The sequence below is a fragment of the Hibiscus syriacus genome, unplaced genomic scaffold (genome assembly GCF_006381635.1).
Source record: "Hibiscus syriacus cultivar Baekdansim isolate YM2019G1 unplaced genomic scaffold, ASM638163v2 tig00000477_pilon, whole genome shotgun sequence".
In the NCBI taxonomy this organism is placed as follows: Eukaryota; Viridiplantae; Streptophyta; class Magnoliopsida; order Malvales; family Malvaceae; genus Hibiscus; species Hibiscus syriacus.
Window position 1 is genome coordinate 3505293 of NW_024061790.1, and position 23854 is coordinate 3529146.

The 23854-nt window shown below is 32.7% G+C and overlaps 1 protein-coding gene across 1 annotated transcript; it reads left to right on the forward strand.

The window, feature by feature from the left end:
- Window positions 1-4892: 4892 nt before the first annotated feature.
- On the forward strand, window positions 4893-6263 carry LOC120206472 (salicylate/benzoate carboxyl methyltransferase-like). Its single transcript, XM_039206115.1, has 4 exons — window positions 4893-5001; window positions 5074-5481; window positions 5564-5812; window positions 5886-6263. Exons 1-4 carry the CDS (start codon window positions 4927-4929, stop codon window positions 6261-6263), a joined length of 1110 nt encoding a protein of 369 aa, XP_039062046.1. The 5' UTR covers window positions 4893-4926.
- The last annotated feature ends 17591 nt before the right edge of the window (window positions 6264-23854 follow it).

The window sequence follows — 23854 nt, forward strand, 5'->3', positions numbered from 1 at the left end:
CTCGCGCTACATCATTTCCACATGCCAGGGCAACTTCAAACGCCCTGGTGCAGGCGGTCCAGTGCACTCAAGAGCATGTCGGGCAGCTGTCCGAAAAACTGATGACATATTTCGCCTATGCCAAACGACGAGATGAATTTCTCACCAGCGCCTTGATGGAATTCCTCCCACACATAAACTTCACCATTCCTGTCTTCCCTGACATTCTCGTGCCACCGAATGAGGATGTCGAAGCATCTGCAAAAATACCTCGTCCTGCCAATACTGATGCCCCTCAATCGCACGATGCAGAGAGTCCCCAGCCTGTTGAAGCTGAAGAGCCTGATGACCCTGATCATGTCCATGTTGTGTCGCCCGATGCCGATCAAGAAGCCAACCTCCAACTCGCTCATTGTCCGAAATCTTCCCAACATGTTGAACCCTTAGCGGCAGAACGCCCTGATATACCGCAATCGGCTGCACCAATGGAAGAAGAGCACCCTGAAGTACCCTACCCCACCGAGTCAATCGAAGAGTCATAATCCGAGATGCCACGACAAGCTCCTTTACGTAGGAGCTGACTTTGCCTTAGGAAGGCATCTCCGCATCAAGATCCCCCGCTCCCAGCCATTCTAGAAGGACCTAGCACTCCTCCCACCACACTCGCGTCTGACTCTGAACATTCTAGCCCCGCCAAGCTAAGAAAGCGCACTCGCCGCGCGACCACTGCACCACCACCCGCTTAAAGCCAATGTACCTTGCATTTGCATTGCATTCATATAATGAAGTTTTCATTTTCCTTAGTCTTAGTAAGCATTGAGGACAATGCTTCTCTCAAGTTTGGGGGAAGTAGGGTTCTCGCATCATTGCATGATAGTATCAGTAAATTAAAAATGCCATGACATTAGTAATTGCCTGAATAGTTTTCTGGAAGTAGTTAAGGATGCCCGATGATGATGAATTTGATGGCTAGGATAGAATGTTCATGACTGGTTGAGGATAATAGAACCAACTCTAGGACTTGCTTCTTTGAAACCCTTGATTACACGATTGTGTGTTTTCCATGCTTGAGAAATTTAGAAAATTTTTATAGGAGAATTCTTAAAATGTCGGGGCATAAAACTTTGACTGTTGAAAGCCCCGTTTATATGTTTTAAAAAAAGTTTGAAGTTATAAATAAATGCCTAGTCATATCTGTAGAGGGACTCTCCGCTATGCCATCGCATATGAGTGAATGAAAGATGTCACGGGATGACTGTACCTGACTAGCTCGGGGGTGGAAGGTATGCTCCCTTTCACCTAGAGTGTGGGATGGTAGAGTGATGGGCTGACTCCCCTTGTAGCAGAAATAATAAAAGAAAGGCAAGGTGGGAGCTGATTTTGAAAATGTCATGGCAAATTAAGAAAGCTTGCGTAGAAAATTTTTAAATTTGTTAAGCATGGACTGGATACAACATGCACACACCCATACAAAGAATCTTTCCATAGGGGACATTACTAGATTTCAAACCTAGTCTAGCATGTTGAAGCCATTTGTGCTGAGGGCTGAAATTTTATCCCATAAGACTATTCTGCTTCTGAACTTGTCATGGTATTTTTGTTTTACTTATCACTATCCATTGCTTGAGGACAAGCAATAGCTTAAGTTTGGGGGTATGATAACTCCGTAAAAGGTCACATTTTGGGACCTTTTAACTTAAGTTATTGAATGTCTAAAGGATCATTTAGGAACATATAGATGCATTTAGAAGCATTTAGTTACATGTGGTGAATTTCGATTTGTCGTGTCATTTTATTTTTACAGTGGTGCTGTTTTATGGGAAAGGTACTAGTCTAATGATGTGCAGGTTTTGAAAGCAAGGAAAAGAGGAAAAAAAATGCCGTGACATAAGGAGATTGCTGAGCTAAAGAAAAATGGCAAGTTCGACTGGCATTTTGAAAGTACTTAAAGTGCGAGAAGATATTTTTGAAGCCATCTGTATCCTACTATCCGAGAGCTCTGCCCAAGAAATCCACCTCGAAGATCCGCCTGGAGGACCTGTACTATAATCGCCGGTTCTGCTAATGACACCGCCTGACCCTGCAGATCCTGTCTGTCCTTGGACACCTGCAACAGGATTATGCCGGCCACTCATGCCAGCTACCCAGGCTATATCATCACCTGTCTTGCCCGACTCCCAAGTGAATTAACCATGGTTTGGGAAAGTAAACTCTTAGTTCAAGGGTTAATTTTCCCCTATAAATAGAGGATGAAGCCATAATGTTAGAGACTTTGGTTCCACCAAGATTTGAGCTTAAAAAGTTAGAGAGAGAAGGTCTCATCTTTCTTTGTCTATCCTACTTGCCGTGGCATTTCTCCTTGACAAGCCTGAGGGACTGGCATCCTGAGCATCCGAGAGGAGCCAGTTTGCTCGGAGCAGTGCTTGGTGGCCGAGGGAAGCATTGGACAGTGCACGTTGAAGGCTTTCTCTCCTCCTCTTTTGTTCTTTGCTTTCATATTTTGTTATTGGGTTGTAAGGAACAAATGATACTTGCTTTGTTCTTGTGTATTTCGAACCCCACCATGAACTAATCTTATTTGGTGGGAATTTACTTGGATGTTTATGTTTGTATTTCAATGAATGGTTGCTTTGCTATGCTTTAACCTGTTTTGTTTATGAAACTTAATGCTTTAAGGTTGTAGGAGCTACGAGAGTAGCCTTTCCTTAGGAGATCTTGAGGGTTCGAGAGAATGCCTTGGTAATTTATCCTTAGTGTTCGAGAGAAACTAGGGATGAACTACATAAACAAGGGGTTTTAGGAAGTAACTAGGCCTAATCCACCTTAGAGATAAGGTGTGCAAGAAAGATAGGTTAGATGTTAATGCTGCTGCAAAAAGGTATTGCCGAGACATATCATGTTATCCGAACCAATAGGATCACTGCAGGGTTTACACCAATCAGTTTTGCCAGGGCATCTTTAATCTGTCGAATCCCTTACTAGAGATCGCATATGACACCTTAGTAGACTCTGTCGGGCAAGCTGGGCATAGAAGAAATATCATTTGGTGAAGTAGACTTAGATTTTCTCGATGACTCCTATCACTCATTCCCATAGCAGTTTGTCGTGTGAGAAAACCAAAGTCCTATATATTAATTCCAGTTTTTATATTTTATTTTGCCTTGACATTTCCATTTGTTTGCACTTAACACAATTTAATTTGCCACGACATTTCCATCCACTTTGCCACAACATAATCAATTGCTACCTCACTGCCATCATCTATTTCCACATCAATCATTCCACATTGCCACAACATTCTCATTTGTATATACCATCACTAACTTTACTTAGGTGACAAAGTAAAGTGCCTTGACAAACCTATTTGATTTCCCCAATTCCCTGTGGAGACGATACTCACTTATCACTGTATTACTTGTTCGATTGTTTATACTTGCACACACATCCACACTCATTTTATACTACTCACAAAGAGCGGACAAACACTAAAATTAATAAGCCACATACTTCTAAATAACCTTAACAAAGAAACTTTAAAACATAAATTACACAAGTCTCTAATTGATAAAGAGGCCTTTCAAGATAAATTCCACCATTCGCAAACACTGGACCGTAATAGCTTAGTGAATCAAAAAGCCACAAAGAGATTATCGTCACTCTTCGTTACTAAATCACACCATGGGCAGCAGCACATCAAAGTATCCAAATAAATCACCTCCATAACAAAACCGCCTTGGTCGGAACCCGGTTGATGATCATCATTGAAAGAAAACTTTGGATGCGAGGAGGGACTTTTAGCTTCCATATTACATCAAAGTTAAAACATGGATCCTCATTTGCATCATTTACCATCATTGCACTATGTTTTTTAACATAGAAATGTCCAGCCTAATCATGAATCTATCAAAGTTAAAGTTCGTTACAACTTTAATGACAACTAGTTTTAAACAACAGTGGCCTGAGGGTTAATAAATGTAGTTGTCACCTCAGAAGTTTAGAATTTCTATGCTTATGAGCATATAGTTCTCATACCATTGGGAATGTTGTGGAAAATGCATCATAATTAGGTTTTTCTCTGTTCCTTACACTATGTCCTAGAATCCTTCAAGAATTCATTAATAATAGAAGGACTGAAATTAAAGTATCATGAACATAAGATTATGCCCACTGCAGTTTTGTTTGACACCTAAACTGAAGAGGGGACCTAAAAAACAATACGACGTCAAGGAGGGCTGAGAAGGAGCGACTTAAGAAATGAGAGGCCACTCATGAAAAACATAAGATCTGATGAATAATAATAAAAGGGTCAAAGTGATAATGAATTGACATGAGTGGTCACAATATAAATTTTCATAGTTGGCGGCAACAAGATAAACTTAGACATAGTTTAGTGACAAATACTATATTTTACCCTATATTATTTTAATTTACTTTTTCATAGTTTACCAAGGCTCCACGTGCGTAATTAATTAAGAAAATGAATTTATTTGGGGAATGGGGTTGATTTGATATTAAAGAAATATGAAGAAATAAAATAGATATCCCACGTTTTAATTTCTTCCAATTTTAATGTTTAATTTCTTCATTTTGTTTCCAGGCTTACCAAATATTGTCTGCTTTAGCTAGCGGACATCTTTTCCTTATTATTAAACCATTGATTTCGTCAATTTCTTGTTGTTAACAAACTTATTCGTAAAGAAGCTTGACTCAGTCTTTATTGGACAGCTCATTCCAAAGTATGTCGAAATATTTTATCTGACCATAATGAACCTAATTAAAAATTGATGACAAAACCATGTGGGAAAAACCCTACAGTTTCAGCGTTTAAACAATGATCATTGTTTCATGCATGCATGCATATATGTTTATATATACAGCAGAATGTTAAGGAAAACTCACCAGAAAACAGTAAAGTACGTAAGTTTGTAAAGAAATTAAGGAAGCAAAATGGCAGAAGCAAAGGTTCTTCGCATGAATGCAGCAGATCATGAAATTAGCTATGCTAATAATTCAGTTTTCCAAGTCCGTTATTACATTATGATGTTTTTTTCTTTTTGAAAAAATATCATGCTAACCAGTTCTTTGTGCTTGCAGAAAGCAGTAATATCAAAGGTAACACCAATCATTGAAGAATCCATTAGAGATATGTTCAAGGAAATGGCTCCAGCTTGTATAAAGGTGGCAGACTTGGGTTGCTCTTCAGGACCTAACACCTTCCACACTATATCTCAAGTTATTGACACTATCCATGGGATATGTAAGCGAGAAGAGTTGAAATTTCCAGAGTTTGAAGTGCTTCTAAATGATCTCCCAGACAATGACTTCAACTCTGTGTTTAGGTCGGTTCCTGATTTCATTGAGAGGATGAAGAAAACGAAAGGAGATATGGTGCAAGAAAGGTGTTTTATAGGAGGAGTTGCAGGCTCTTTCTATGACAGACTCTTTGCAACTAGAAGCCTCCACTTTGTCAATTCTTCGTATGCGCTTCATTGGCTAACACAGGTCGGTCACTTGACCAAAATCCTTCTCTTTGATCTAATAAAGAATCTATTTTAATCTCATTTAGCTTTAATCTTGTCATTAGCTCCCAGTTGGGCTAGAGAACAATAAGGGAAACGTATACATGGCAAGATCAAGTCCTCCCAATGCTTTCCAAGCATATGCCGACCAATTTCAGAAAGACTTCACAAATTTTCTAAGCTTGCGCTCCAAAGAAATTATATCCCAAGGCCGTATGGTGCTAACCTTTATGGCTAGGAAAAATGTCGACCCCTCCAACGAAGACTATGGCTGGGAGCTTGTTGCTAAATCACTTCTTGATTTGGTTGCGCAGGTGCCAGATGATCCATTTACTCTATTTCTATGATTAGTTGAACGCAATAAACTAACTTAATTATGAATTGCAGGGAGTTGTAGAAGAGAGAGATGTGGATTCATTCAACCTTCCTTTTTATACACCTTGCAAAGAAGAAGTGGCTGAGATTGCGGAGAGGGAAGGATCATTTGAAATTACTGATCTACAAGTTTTCGAAGTGGATGCCGATCCTATAAATACAAATGAGATGCTCCGTAACAAAGACTTTGGTTTCAACATTTATACGCAAATGGGGAAAAATATTGCAAATACAATCAGAGCTGTTATAGAGCCAATGATCTGCAATCATTTTGGAGATGCAATAATTGACAAGTTATTCGCAAGGCTTGCTGCAAATGTGGAGGACGCTTTAATTAATTCAGTGTTCGATAGGAGGGTTAGCATTTTGGTTTCTTTTACCAAGAAGTAGTTAATAAGGGAATTGATGGCTCAAAAGACAGCGGATAATAAGGGGTTTCTCAATTAAAACTTTTGAAAATGTTCAAGTTTTAATGTGTGGTTGGATGTTGCATTGTTTCTCTCTTTATAATATATCAAAATGAATTAATAAATGACTGCAAATCAATTATGAATGGACTTCTGAAACAACTAGACCTTATATATACCATTTCAACATTTCTCCCACTCTCAATATGCCGTACAATGATGTATCCAAGCTTTCTTATTTTTATTCTTTAATTATATTCACTGGTTTGTACTCTTTATACTCACATTTATCAGTCATGCATTACCTTTGTAAGTTTTGATTTGTTGTATAAGTTATTTCGGCTAGTTGCAACTTGAATGAACTTAAAACCTAAAATATCTCAAAATATCAACCAAGAATCAAAATATCTAGAATAAGAAATAATCGAATTAGAGTTCCTAAATATTAGTTTTGTTTATAGCTTCTAGACGAAATTAGGATCAAATACCAAGATGGGATAGGATGTTTAGCTTAAAAATTAAGGACCTATTCGGTATTTAAATCGAAAAATTATTAAGGTTAAGGCTTAGATTGGATAAAATTTAAACTAAGAGGGACCAAAATACCATTGGACCAAAAAGTTTGGGGTAACCCTCCCATGGTATATGTAGGTTTATCCTCAGAATATGTTTCATTTGCCTATTAAAATTTTCAGTCTTCGCAATCAAGTATTAGAATACCCTATAGGGATAGAATTTATACCAAAAACTACAATGGAAACAACATATTCTTCAAAAATTACACCATAATTTGAATTCAAGTATTTGAATGACAACGTCTTTAACTTATTTTTCGTATTGCACATTAACAAGTCCCTAAAAAAAGAAACTTGTTCAAAAGAATATAAAATAAGACAATGAGATGCGTACACTTCATTGATTTCATCATTCTTTTCTTCTTAGTAAACATTATATTGTACTGAATCCAAAAGAAGACAATGTGATGCATAATTGGTATGTTGATGTTCATATTTAAGTAGATGTTCAAGCATGTAATGGGACTTGAGATGCCTAAAACTTAGTTTGTGTGTATTTGTCAATTTGTACTAGTCATAAATAATTAATAAGGCATGGTACACTTGCTAGAGTTGTTAATGGCCAAAAATGATATATCTGACTAGGTGAGTTCTTAAAAAGTGACTGAAAATGCATAAATGGACTTTTAATCCATTTGACATGCTCAAATGTGAATTTTATAATGAGATGATTTATGTATGACATGTTATATGTATGTTAATCTATGTTCATTAACACTAAAATTAATAAGCCGCATACTTCTAAATAAGTGTTTGGCGCCGAATTAAAAGCATATAGTGACAAATTTTGTAACTAATAGTTTTAGTAACATAAAAATTATCATAATAAATAATGAGATTTAGATTTGTTGTGACAAATTTTGTTTGTGATTATATAATTTTATAGTGACAAAATGTTTAGTCACAAATGATTATCTCCAATTTTTGGTACAAAAACAAAATCATATACTAACATGATTTGTAATTATAAGCTATAATTATTGTTACAAAAAACAAATTGTCATAACAAATTTGTCGTTATTTGTTTTAACTATAGTGACAAAATATATTGTCACAAAGATTTCCCAATATATTTTTTTGCGCCAAAAAAGTCATATATTGACAAATTTTTTAACTATAAGAGTTAATAACTATTTGTAGACACCCATTTTTTTAAAACATAGAACTAACAAGAGTTCATCTCCTAAGAGGACTCTTCCACCACCATATCTTTTAAAGCAACAACCACACCAACAAACGTGCAACAACCGAGTAAGGAGTCTAGTTGCATTAGGATTCTATTGTTAATAGGATTCTAAAAATAGTTAGTTTTTTTCACTATAAATACATGTAATCCTCCCCATTTGTAACACACGGACTTACATACAAGATATAGAGGAAAGCACGAAAAAATACAAAGGCAAAGCTATTGTAAATGATTTGAAAAGGAAATAAAAGGTAGCATCTTTTTTTTACATTGATTCATTTATTTCTCGCATGTGCATGTTATTTTTCTTGAGATTTGGTTTGAATAACCCAAAGCGTGGGTTGTGCCGATGACCAAAAAGGGGTGGGGTTTCGAAGTTTCGAACCTAGATCTACTCACGAGGCGTGTTCATTTTTTAAAGTATTTAATATTCCCCCTAAGACAATCTTAATTTTTAATTTACCTTGAAATTTACCCTTTAATTTTACTTTTATATTAATTTTTCCCCTATATATATATTTTTAATTATATTTTTTATTTATTTACTATATTCCTTTTTTATTTATATTATATTATTTATATTATATATATATCTGATATCAATATATATATATATGTGTGTGTATAGATGTATTAATTTTTCTCCATTTACTATGTATATATATTTTTTCTTAATATTATATTTTATACATTTTTATATATATATTTTCTTAATATTCTATTTTATTTATTTATTTATATATATATATATATTATATTTTTACTTTATTTTATTTTTTTCTATTATTTTTTTAATATCATGTATATCTTTATTTTTATTTGTTTTACTTAGTATTATATATTTATTATTTTTATTTATTTTAGTAAATACTACTTTATATGTACACATTATTTTTATTCCTTTTTAATTTCTTTTACCTTTTTTTTTTATTTTTTTACTCCATTAATATTTTCCCTTTATCTGTGTCTTTTTTTAATATTTTATTCATTTTGTTTATTTTTATTTATTTTTATTATTTTTTACGTGTTTTGTTATTTTCCATTTTTTCTTGTTTTATTTATTATTCTCACGTTTGCACACTTGCTATCCTAATTCGATTTCATACTCCACTATGAGTCAAACGTTTTTATCTTTTAAGGGTATTCAAATCAATCAATTGTAAGTGGGTCTGTTAAATTTTAATTTTAATTTTGAATTTTCACAACTAAGATAATCGGCAAATTAATTGGTACCGAAAGAGCGGTTCCAGGGTGCTAATCCTTCCTTGACCGTAACCGACTCCCGAACCCGACACATTTCTGGTAAAAACGCATATCAGGTAAGATGGAGTCCGACCCACCTAAATTCGTTTTAAAATGGTCGGTGGTGACTTCAATCCACATTTTTCAAGTCGAAACCCAATTCCGGGGCCTAACCGAAAGACGGTTACGATAGTTTGGCGACTCTACTGGGGACAGGTAAGTGAGTCAGGCCGAAATTAATTTTCTGTTGTCTTTTTTTTAGCGAAAATTACAAGTTTAAATTTTAATTTATTTATTCGATTCCAATTATTTATCTTTGATTTTTTTTCAAGTAAATAGTTGTACTGACGTTTTTTCAATGATTTCAGATTTTTGAAAAAGTTTCAATCTCTAGCTCTATACCCGAGCTCTGAACTCTTTTAATTGGAGGTGAAAGCGACACCTTCGTGTGAATTTATTCACCGTGCGGGCCTAGCAAGTAGCCTTCGGGATTCATATACCTTATGTCTTCGTGTGAATTTATTCACCGTGCGGGCATAAGGGAATGTTTCCTCTCGAGTTTAACTTAGTCCACATAAGCTTGTAATGGGCTTAGGACTAAGGGTCTGGTAAGCCCAAGGGGGCACCGACAAGGATAATTCGAGTCCCGTTTTTTAGAACCTAAACCGGGAGGCTATGGAGAATTATAGCCCACCCCAAAACCTCATTCCAAACCCTAGACTGCTTTGTTTCATGCTTTACTTTTTGTTGAAAGCATGAAACTTGACAAATATGCGGTTAGGATTTGTGTAGAATTAGCATGCGGGATAGAGATCATGTCCGGGTAGGAATTAAAGCATGTAGGGTAGATATCATGTGGGGTAGGACCTTTTATTTTCATTATTATTATCTTTACATTACTAACTCTTTTCAATTTTTCTCTCTTTTATTTTATTTCCATCATCTGCATCATTCAAAAGAGGTGTTGATCCACACAAAAAAACGTGTTCGTTAACCATAAATAATTTGTATTAATGGACAAAGAGGTTGTAATAAAAGAGATGAAAAATGCAGGGGTCCGACTATGGTCAGAAAAGACTCAGAAAGAAAATGAGGACAATTTGCAAGACAACTATGTGTCACATTCGATCAAGAAGACATGGTGCCCATAATCAAGTACATCAAAAGTTAACTTTTCAAAAATGGGTTGACAAAGGTGGAAGGGGCAAGACGAGAAAAAAGGTTATTGACCTTGAGAGTCCATTCAAATACAACAAGAACAAGATGGCAAGTCACTATCGACAAATTCAAGAAACAAGCAAATGAACTTCAGATAATCCCTTTGATGGAGGATTTCAATGGAATTTCCGATTCAACAAAAGATGAAAGCCAGAGATACAGTCATTCGATACTTTTTGGGAACCGGTACAAAAAACAACTCAACATTTTCACGGTTCATCCAGAGAGGCCGGAGTGGTTCAACATGTTATTCAACCGGTGAAAGATGAAGGCAAATGACTAGTCAACCTGTTTCGGGTCTAGAGGATTTAGTCTGGATGTACCTTTAAATATGTTTATTGTCTCTTAAAAGACAAAACACTTTTGTCCCAATAAAGGTTATTTACAATAACAGACATGTTTTGGGATCAATGCCTCGAACATTTCATGCATTTTTGCATTTTGCATTTTGCATCTTGCATCTACATTTCATTTTTAAGCATTTTCATAAACATGAAATTTCTTCATGGAGAATTCGATGAAGTGGTTTTAACCACATGATACCACATGGAAGCAAGATTGTAACATCAAAAGAAAAAATTGAAATCATAACGAATGAGCTCGATCAGCTGGTTGTACGACTAAGCCTGCCAAGATGATATGAGAAAATAGTCCACATATCCTATGGGCTACGATGTTGAAGCTGCTTGTAGTTGCCACATAGGATGCTCCAAACATTTCTTTGAGAACTATAAGGCGTTGAAGCGTGAGATCCAAAACGTGATGGGTTCAGGGGCATGGACAGCCGAAGAAGGGGGAATTGCATATACCATTTGCACCTAGAGGATGTTTTGTTTGAACACGTCTTTGATCTTTTGCTTAATCTTTTAAACGATTGAATTTATGCTACTTTCTAAGGTGGAGCAATTGAACAAATTTTAATCTTTAGTTCTTCGAATATTAAATGAATTAAGGATTCTTTTAATTCTTCAAGAATTATAGATTTTTTGACATATGGAAAGATTATACCTTTCTTATCCTGTCTCAAACCCCAAAATAAAATACCTTAATTCTTTACCCAAAATAACTCATGGTCATTACAAAAAAGACCAAGTTTTGACGTTACCTCCCCTTTGAAACTTTTTTATACCATACCTTTCTTTGAGTCGATAAAGTCACACCATTGTATTTTTAGAATCAAAATTGACATTTTTATGCCATCAAAACCCAAGGCATTGAGTTGTTCATTTGAACATGAGCATTCTTTTAAGACACAACTTGGGGCATCTCGCAGGGAGCCTGAACATTGAGACATGTTGAGGGCAAGAAGAAGAAAGAAGAATTCACTGGAAATAATTCTATCATGCATTAATTACACTATTTTCATGTGAATAAAATTAATCCTGAAAATCTATCCCCCTGGGGATACCTCTTATGTGAAAGCTTCTATGTATGAAATGATGAACGACTTTCTTTCTTTACCCCTTCACAACAGGAGAAAATATATATCCCTTGTGTCCCCTTTTGATCCTATAGAATTTTTCTTCTGATTCAACCCTAACCAAGGATCACCCTCCACACTAGGGGGAAAGGTGGAGAAAATCTGCTCGCATGAGTGAAGGCATTGATTCATATGAGATACCGAAAGGTGAACCAAATGCCAAGTGCGAAGATTCAATCAAAACAAAAAGAGAAAAAAAGAGAAAAAAACAAAGAGAAAATAAAAAGAGAGAAAATAAAAAGAGAAAAAATAAAGGAAAATTGAAAAAAAGAAAACAAGATGCATATGCAAAGGTTCTCTCGATTCAAGCGACGCATCGAGATTCAAACTATAAGATTGATCAAGCACAATCATTTCTGAATCCCTAAACCACTTCACTCAAAGATCATAGAGCATCAAATGAGATTGATCAAGCACAATCATTTCTGAATCACTGAATCACTCCACTCAAAGACCATAGAGCATCAAGAGAGAGACACATACGAGCAGATTCAAATTGAACAAGATATGATTGAAGACATCAGAATGAATTGATCATTGGTTCAATCACCCTTAAACACTTGTTTGGACCTTTTATCCCTTTCTTTCATAACCATGAACCATGAACTAAGTTACGTGCCTTAAATGTCCCTTCTAATCATACATGAAGTTCTGAACAGAAGAGACTATCTTCATATTTCATCCCGCCCATCAGGATCAATCTTTATTTACAAAAATAGTGTAATTAATGCATGATAGAGAAAAATAACAAAGGAGGGTTCAAGATGTAAATTTCGAATGACGTCTTGAAACCAAAGGAGGATTCGAGTTGAAAACCTGAAAAGGTGACTCAAATACAAAAATTGGGCAACTGAGGCGATCACACAAATTCCTTGATAACGCATCGCACAATCCGAGCATGACCATGAAAGCTGGGAGTCGAAGAACACTTCCAGTAAACGAGCATACAAGCTACCCCATCAAACCTTTGAGCATCAAATAAATAAAAATGCCAAACCTTTGACCAAACACAATAATCTGAGACATTTTTATCCTTTCCTTACTTAACCATTTCCCAAAAATAGATTTGATCTTGGCACGTGTCAAACAACTATAATTTATTGAAGGATTAACAATGTAATTAATTCTTTGATATCCAATGAACTTTAGTTTTATGATTTGTCTCAATTGTAAAACCTTGAAAGGGGCAATATTTTCAAAACTTCTGATTAAACATTTTTCGAAACTCTTTTAATTGATATTTTCAGAACTTTGAAAATAAAAGAGAAACATTTTTTCAAACAAGAAAATCTCTCTAGAGTGGATCTTGGTAAATGACATGTGGCTCTCAAACACAAAACTCATGCTTAGAATCAATGCTGAAGCAAGAAATCAGGAACAATGAGGGCATCTTTGAAGATTTAACATCAAATCTCGGGGCAATTTTTTTATTTAACATCAAATGTTGGGGCATTTTTTGAGATTCAACATCGAATATTGGGGCATGTTTGGGAATTCAACATCCTGATACAAATTATCAAACCTTCTGAAGGCATTTCCTCCATATGCAGGAACAAGCACACAAAGCACGAGACTCCATCCAGGGGATAAAACAAAACTAATTCATGTTACATGCATCTTAGACATACTTAAGAGCATCTCATTTATCATTTTTTGTATACATAAGTTTTTGCAGCTTTTAGAGTCAAGTTTCAACTTCAAGATGAAGGATGCTCTATTCAAAAGCACATGGTGGTTGCTCTACCTCACAGCGAGGGGGTGACTATCTGACAACAAAACAACTTTCCAGTTTCAGTCAGAGTCAATTTCAACTTCACGACAAAGGATATTGAACTCAAAGCAACACAATTCGCTCGAGACTAGATTTCAACTTCACGACGGAGGATATCTAACTTAAAGCCAAACTTCACAATAAAGGGGTCATCCACGGTTTCAACTTCACGGTGAAGGGAATCGTGTCCACCCGTAACATACAATACTTGGATTTTAACTTCACGACGAAGGATATTCAAGTCAAGGCTCAACTTCACGACGAAGGAGCCATCCGCGATTTCAACTCCACGACGGAGGATATCGTACCCGCACATCCACGATTTCAACTCCAAGATGGAGGATATCGTGCCATTTGAGGCTCAACTTCACGACGAAGGGGCTTCCCAGTTTCAGAGCCAATTTCAACTTCACATCGAGGAATATTGGACTCAAGACAACACAAGCTCAACTTCACAATGAAGGGGCGACTGATTGTCAACAAATAACTTTTCAGTTTCATTCAGAGTCAATTTCAACTTCACAGTGAAGGATATTGAACTCGAGACAACACAAGCTCAACTTCACAGCGAAGGGGCGGTTGGCTGTCAACAAATAATTTCCCAGTTCCAGAGCCAATTTTAACTTCACAACGGAGGATATTGGACTCGGAACAATACTACCCACTTGGATTTCAACTTCACGATGAAGGATATCCAATTACCTGGCTCAACTTCACGACGAAGGGCCCACCCGTGGTTTCAACTTCATGACGAAGGGGAATCGTGCACACAAGCAGCATCCATCTCTAGATTGGATTTCAACTTCATGACGAAGGATATCCAACTCAAAGAAGGGTTATCTATCACCAAAGACCTTCGAGTTCGATTACATTCAACTCAGAGGTAAATCAAATTTAAGCATAGCTCAAGGCAAGAAGGGCTATCTGTCAACCAAAATTGTTGAGTTCGATTCCATTAAGCTCGATGACACCTCAATCAGACTATTGTCTGGCTGTAATCGAGGTTTTCAAGCCGAGAAGAAGATATGGGTTAGCCGTGCCTTAGTAGCAAGAACCCTTTTTTCCTTCAGCATAGCTTAAGTCGAGAAAAGCTATCTATCAACGAAGACTTTTCGAGTTCAGTTTCATTCAGCTCGAGATCATATCAACCACGTTGTGGAGTCAAGGGATTACTTTCTAGTCAAATTTTTAGCCAAGGTCTTTAAACTGAAAAGAAGACCAAAGTGGACTACAACGAGAAGCCACATTTTGATTCAAATCATTTCAAGATGGACTCGACTTCGCGACGGAGGGGCCATCCACAACTCAATTTGACAAGGAGTTATTCTTCAACTCCACTGAACGAAAATTTGTGTCTTTTTATCTTTGTCCTATTTTTCGTTCCACGAAAAAGGACAAAGAGGGACAGCTGTAGACACCCATTTTCTTAAAAGATAGAATTGGCAAGAGTTCATCTCCTAAGAGGACTCTTCCACCACCATATCTTTTAAAGGAACAACCATACCAACAAACGTGCAACAACCGAGCAAGGAGTCTAGTTGCATTAGGATTCTATTGTTAATAGGATTCTAAATAGTTAGTTTTTTTCACTATAAATACATGTAATCCTCACCATTTGTAACACACGGATTTATATACAAGATACCGATGAAAGCACGAAAAAATACAAAGGCAAAGCTATTGTAAACGATTCGAAAAGGAAATAAAAGGTTTCATCTTTTTTTACATTGATTCGTTTATTTCTCGCATGTGCATGTTATTTTTCTTGAGATTTGGTTTGAATAACCCAAAGCGTGGGTTGCGCCGATAACCAAAAAGGGGTGGGGTTTCGAAGTTTCAAACCTAGATCTACTCCCGATGAGTGTTCATTTTTAAAGTATTTAATATTCCCCCTAAGTCAATCTTAATCTTTAATTTACCTTAAAATTTACCCTTTAATTTTACTTTTATATTAATTTCGTCCCCTATATATATTTTTTAATTATAATATTTTATTTATTTACTATATTCCTTTTTTTATTTATATTATATTATTTTATTATATATATCTTATATCATTATATATATATATATATATATATATATATATATGTATAGATGTATTAATTTTTCTCCATTTACTATGTATATATATTTTTTTCTTAATATTATATTTTATACGTTTTTATATATATATTTTCTTAATATTCTATTTTTGTTTTTATTTATTTATATATATATATATTATATTTTTACTTTATTTTATTTTTTTTCTATTATTTTTTAATATCATGTATATCTTTATATTTTATTTGTTTTACTTAGTATTATATATTTATTATTTTTATTTGTTTTAGTAAATACTACTTTATATGTACACATTATTTTTATTCCTTTTTAATTTCTTTTACCTTTTTTTTAATTTTTTTACTCTATTAATATTTTCCCTTTATATGTGTCTTTGTTTTTTTAACATTTTATTCATTTTGTTTATGTTTATTTATGTTTATTATTTTTTACGTGTTTTGTTATTTTTCATTTTTTCTTGTTTTATTTATTATTCTCACGTTTGCACAATTGCTATCCTAATTCGATTTTATACTCCACTACGAGTCAAATGTTTTTATCTTTTAAGGGTATTCAAATCAATCAATTGTAAGTAATTTGAATCGGGTATGTTAAATTTTAATTTTAATTTTGAATTTTCGCAACTAAGACAACCGGCAAATTAATTGGTACCGAAAGGGCAGTTCAAGGGTGCTAATCCTTCCTTGACCGTAATCGACTCCCGAACCTGACACATTTCTGGTAAAAATGTAGATCGGGTAAGATGGTGTCCGACCCACCTAAATTCGTTTTAAAATGGTCAGTGACGACTCCAATCCACATTTTTTAAGTCGAAGCCCAATTCCGGGGCCCAACTGAAAGACGATTACGACACTATTACAGAAAACATTGTCATAAAAATTAATAATATTCACGTTTTTGTGACAAATTATATTTGTAGTTATAAATTTTAACTATAGTGATAGCAAATATTGTCATAATTATTTTTCTCCATTTTCTATTTCAAAAGTTATATTTATTATTTTTATAATTATAATTTATAGTTATTGTTATAGAAAAAATTATCACATCAAATAATAAAATTTAGGTTTTTTGTAAACAATTAATTTTTTACTTATATATTTTAATCATTATGAAAAATTATATTATCAGAACCATTTATCCCTATTTTTTAGTGTCTAAAATATTATATAGTAACCAAATATACTGCCATAAAGATTTTCTTCCATATTTTTTGTGCCAACAAAATCATATAGTAACAATTTTGTAACTATACATGTTTATAATTATTACAAAAAATATTGTCACAAAAAATAATGGTATTCACATTTTTGTGACAAATTTTGCTTGTAGTTATAAATTTTAATTATAGTGATAACATATATTGTGATAAATATTTTTCTCCATTTTTTTGTTTCAAAAAGTTATATTCATAAGTTTTGTAATTATAATTTATAGTTATTGTTATAAAAAATTATCACATCAGACAATAAAATTATAGTTTTTTGTAATCAATTATTTTTGTAGTTATATATTTTAATCATTATGAAAAATTATATTATCACAAACATTTCTCTGTATTCTTTGGTGCAAAAAATATTATATAGTAAAAGTTTTATATTTCTTGTTATAGAAAAATTATAACAACAAAAAATGTATTTCTTAATTAATAAATGAATTTAGTTTATTATGAAAAAAATTTATTTGTAGTTATACATTTTGAGTATAATGATAAAATATAATTATTACTATTATTATAAAAAATGTTCAAAAAAATTCAAGGCATTTTTAAATAAAATATAATAGCAAAATAGATTATCAAAATGTTTTCATTTATTTTTTACGAAGCTAGTTTGAAACTTTTTTTCTTAATTATAATTATGTAAATAATTTAATCAAGTAAAGAATTTGAATAAATTAATATGCATAATTGAACAAATTAAAAGTAATTTCATTTAGAAGCATACAAACAATCGTAATTAATTAAACTAAATAATATTTTTAATAAAATTTAAAATATACAAAAAATAAATATAAAAATTAAAATTAAAATTCTAAAAACTGAACAATATATATTAACCAAACAAGGACAAATTTCCTATTATTATTTTTTACATTAAGTTTAGGTGAAGTTTACTTCCGTCAATCATGTTATTTTCACTACAAAGCTCTTCTTAGTTGTATAACTACTTTTTACTATTTTTTATTATATAGTTTCATAATGGTTAACGATAGAAACCATTGATTAAATGGTCATGTTAATTTTTTCTAAGTTCGAGGGTCACATTGAATGCAACAATAATTCGATGGCCAAATTGATCTTTTCGAAAAAATAAAAGAGCCTTAGGTATCTTTCTGTTGAAAATTAATCTAAATTAAAGGAATACAATAAATTTTAATCGGGTATCGATGACCTGATAATACGGGTACCGAGTTTTATGGTTACTCGACTTACGAGTACCCGCATAATACTGGCTGAGACGTGGACTAAGTTTTTGGCACTCGAAAATCTCAAATACATGAAAAAGTAAGTACCTAGAAATAAACACCCCTAACTAATATCGATGATAAAAAATCATGTATTTACTAAACTTTATATGTTATATTATTACATGTAGTCAGATTTTTAAATTTCATTATACTTAATTTTATTTATTATAACACATCGAAGTTTAACCATAAATTATTTTTAATACATGAATTTGATATACGATTTTTTTATCATTTCTATTAATATTATTATAATTTTTTATTTATCAATCAGAAAACTACTAAATTTTGTTTTTTCCTTAGACAAATACTCAAAACCTACATTTTATATATTTATAATTAATGTTGAAATTTGTTTTACGCATTTTTTAATAATCTCACTTTTAAATTTAATTCACATCTATTTTAAATTGACATATTTATTTTACATGTTATATCAATAAATAATTATAAAATTATAAAATATTTCACTAAATAATAAAATACAGAAAATAGAAAGGCGTAAATACAAACTATCATGTGAGTTCCATTAAAAATTGGTATTTCTCATCATGTTCTCTACACTATACTTTAATTATTATAATAGCAATAATAATAATAATAATAATAATAATAATAATTATGATTATTATTATTATTATTATTATTATTATTATTATTATTATTATTTTCTTAAGAAGATATCTAAAAGATAGTCGAATTAATAATAATAATTGTGCTATGCTCTTAATAGGTGTCTGATTTTGTTTAATATTTAATTTATTGTTATATTTTATATTTTATTATTTTAACATTATATGAATCAAAGAAATAATTGTGCTATGTTGTTAATAATATTATTAAATAATAATTTTTAAAATAATTAATTAATTCAGGAGGGAAATTTCCATCTATTTTCTTTTAAAGGAAATTGAGTTTTAGAGGGAAACTAGTATTTAGAGAAATTTATTTATATTTATTATATAAATATTTTTAAAACCCTCAGTTTAACTGTTTCAACTATTATCCCAACTTCATCTTTTTCCTTTCATCATGAAGGCAAAGAAAGGTAAAAAAAATAGTGAGTTTTTTTTTTATATTTGATTTAATCTAATATGATCTATAGTTTATGGTTTATATTTGTATTATTTTTTAGGCAATCATGTATAAAAGAAAGAGAATGAGAGCTACCTCAGAGATTGTAGGTGATCTTAAACCTCAAAATCCAATACCTTTTTAAAGAAAATGTTTCTTTGCGGAAAAATATGCGAATGAAATAAATGGTTTTTTTATAGAAAATGGTTTGAGAGTCGTCATCGACCTTTTTGGGTTAGGTAGGTCGAATAACTCAAAATCATCTTTTAAGATAGTTTTTAAGAAAACACTATTTTAAAATATAAATTGGTCTACTTATAACCAAAAATTCATTCTTTTTAGTAATAAAAAGGGATTTGTGGTCAGTTACGTTTGGAGAAGGATTAGCACCCCCACAAAGCCCAAGATTGGTACCCGTCGATTATAAATTGTCTCTAGTAGTGAAAGTTTAAGAATTCAAATATAAATTTAATTTAAGATCCTGTTATTTTATATTTAATCGGATAATTCTAAAACAATATATATTAAAATAATTTTTATAAAACTAAAGTAAATATATATATATATATACACTTAGGGTTTTATAAATAGGGTATTTATTTATTTAAAAATATTATAAAAGGACATTTAGTTACTTTAAGACAATCCATTTCTATAATATTAAAAAATAAATAAATATTAATGATAATTTTTACTAAAAATCATATAATTTAAATAAAACTAAATTAAATATAGTATTTTATTTATTGAAAAATATCAGAAAATGACATATAATTACTTTAAAACAACCCCTTTCTTAATTTTAAAATAAATAAATACTATTATTTAATTAAATATATTCATTTGACATAAAATAATAATAAATATCATTATTTAATTATTGAAACATAAAGGTAATAAAATAAAATTTCAATTAAACAATTACCAAAATAAAGAAAATTAAAACTATAAGATTAATTTACAAAAATATATAAATTAATAACCTAATTCAAAATGTAATAAAATCTAGGTATATTAGTGTAATTTAATCATAGATAATAATTCACATTAAAATACAAAAAAAATATTGTCAAACTTATAATAGTAACAAATGCTCATATTTCAACCATGTAAAAGAAAGAAACGATGATTGGAGCCATTGATGAAGGAAAAAAACAAATTGCTCAAGTTTTTTATTGTATTATTTTATAGTAGGTAGAGAGAAACTATAGTCCTTAATAAACCACCCTAACGTCCTCATCCTAAATTTAATGTGGACCCACTACCGACAATAATGATACTAAAAATTCAAAACAACAGATTCAAAATTTGAATTAGATTACTTTGACCGAGAATTTGAATTATGTTAAATTAAATGACTAAAGCATAACAAAATAAAACCTAAAATCCAAATTAAAATGCATAAAATATGATTTTAGTGACTTAATTATAAAAGTACAGAAATAGGAGGACCATAGACATAATTTTACCATAAGTGAAATTACGCACAAACCCCTCCCCAAAACGACACCATTCGGGGAGGGGTATATAAACCCGAAAATCTCTCTGCCCTCTCTCTAGGTTTCTCTCGCTGGAGGGAAACCGATCACCGGCTGACAGCCTTACGCCGCTGCCAATCGTCGCTGTCCATGGTGGCCGAAAAAAGTAAAATACCTTCCGAATTACCCTCTTTCGACACTGAGGTCAAATATGGCCTCTCTTTTACCTAAAAACCTCTAGATCATCCTATATCTAAAAGAAACCGAGGGCTTTTACCTTCGGTTAAACATTGGTTCTAGCGACGTTCGATCTCCTCTGTGGTAAGTTTCTTCACTCTTTTCTGTTTTAGTTTTTTCTCGGTTTTCTGGTGGTTGTGTTTTGCTCACTGTGTGTATTTGTGTCTTGATTCCTCTGTTCCTTGCTCCTCCGTTCGGTATCTTGCTGCCTATATCCTTTATTTGCAGGTAAATCGAAGGGTTTTATAGGCCTTCAAAACTGCTATTCGTTCGGTGAGTCACCGAAGGATTGCAAAGTGTGCAACTTTTCTTGAGTCTTCTAGAGGCTTCGGTGGAGGAGTGGCGTCGTGGCAGCAACTCACTGGGGAACATGACGGAAGAGAAGTTGGGTTGGAGGCGGAGCAGTTGGAGGCAGCGCCAAAATCTCCCTAGGGTTGGTGAACCCTAGGATTTTTGCTTCATCATCTCTGGACCGTTGGATCTCTCTAGATCCAATAGTTGATAGGGCTGTCGACGATTGAGATGAGACGTGAAAACCCTAAAAGTATTAGGCCTTCTCGGGTTTGGGCCTGGATTGGATTTGGATTGGGTCTTCTCTTGAACCGGGTCTGGGATTTGTTTTCCAAGTTTGGATCGCCTTGTTGAGCTTCTGGGTTTATTGTAAAACGTGCTTGTAATATTTTATTTGTAATTTATTATTATTTAATAATAATAATAAAATAATAAAAATATAATTATTAATAATAATATAATAATAATAATAATAATAATAATAGTAGTAGTAGTAGTAGTAGTAATAGTAATAATAATAATAAATAATAAGGATAATGAGGCAAAAACTTAGTGTCTACAGCTGCCCCTCTTTGCTCATTCTTGTGTTAACAAAAATTGAGCAAAGACGAAAAGATAATAAGTTTTTGTCCAATTAACTTCTCTTGATTAAGACAAAAGTTGAACAAGTTCTTATTATTATGAATTTCTTCTTCTTCAGATGAGTTCTTCTTAGTATGAACTCCTGTCTGGAAATGTTGATGCTACTCTATCTCCTTCTGCGATACAGTCGAGCAAAAACTTAAATAAGTTCTTCAGATTATGAACTCCTGTCTGGAAATGGATCTGTTGCACTATCTCCTTATGCGATAGAGTCAAGCAAAAAGGTTGAATAAGTTCTTCAGACTATGAAATTCTTCTTTCTCTTCAGATGAGTTCTTCTTATTACGAACTCTATCTGGAAATGTTTTAAGAAAACATTCTCAAGTGAGATAAAATGTTATTTCGAGTGAAACTTTCTCAAGCAAAAAAAAGTTTGTTTTAAGAAAAACAATCTCAAGTGAGATAAATTGCTATTTCAAGTGAAACTTTCTCAAGGGAGAACAAGTTTGTTTTAAGGAAAACAATCTCAAGTGAGATAAATTGTTATTTCAAGTGAAACTTTCTCTAGCGAGAAAAAGTTTATTTTAAGAAAAACAATCTCAAGTGAGATAAAATTTATTTGAAAACATCCTACACTGAAGGTCTTATGGATGGCCCGTAGGACTTACAAATCAAGAAACCCCCGAAGGCTTAGTTTCTTAGTTGTCAAGGAACCCATTTGTTAGGCTTAGCTTCCTTTAACAGCTCTTTTGAGATAATTAGTAGACCCCCGAAGGCTTGATTTCTAAAATATCATTTGAAAACATCCTGCACTGAAGCTCTTATGGATGGCCCATAGGACTTACAAATCAAGAAACCCCCGAAGGCTTAGTTTCTTAGTTGTCAAGGAATCCCTTTGTTAGGCTTAGATTCCTTTAACATATCTTTTAAGGTAATTAGTAAACCCCTAAAGGCTTGGTTTCTAAAATCTCATTTGAAAACATCATGCACTGAAGGTATTATGGATGGCCCGTAGGACTTACAAATTTGGGAAATAGTTTACTAAGTAAGAAACTTTGGAAACCATTTTCTTACTATTCAATAATTTCATTTTCAGAAAAGATTAAATGAGAACTTTGGAAATTGTTTTCTCATTTTTTTTTGAAATAACTTGTTAATTGAGTAACATGCCCCAAAATAATGCTTCTTTTGTGGATTGTGTCAATCTATTCTTCAGATGTTTGCATGATTCCTGCATTTGAGGTTTGAATTCTACTTTGTTCTTGTAAGGTATTCTATCATCTTGCATCTTCTTTGAATATCTATAAAAACCTCATGTTTGAATGCAATCAAATGTATCAATGTAATGCATTTTCTATTTTGCAAATGATGTTCTTATGAATGCATAAATGTTGATGCAATCTTCATTTGACTTCAAAATAGCCAACTCAGTCTTTTTCCACTTGATCATTCATTTCCAGGGTTTTACTTCAGATATCAGTGTAGCAACTTATGTTGTCAAACTTTCATTTGTGAAGAACCATCTAATACACTTGCATTTTTGTGTCTTCTTTGCTTTACTAAAGTCTCAAAAGAAATGTTTCATTTATGGAACTCTTGCTGCAGTCAGAATTATGACCTTGTTGCCCCATTTTGTCTTTGATAATATCAACTTTCTTCGTCTGGACTTGTGTAGAAATCCAATAAAGCTCTTATATTTGAAAAGGGAATCTATCATCTTTGAAGAATGTAGATGTATATATGCCAAACTCCACAGAGATTAATTAGGAGAGCAGCGTCTGTTCTGATTTGTCTCTTAAAACACATCATAAGGAGGATTTATCCTAATTCCTTTCATGTCTCCACATCTAATTGGATCTTGAACAAAGCCATTCAGACCATATCATGTCGAGATACTTAACAAT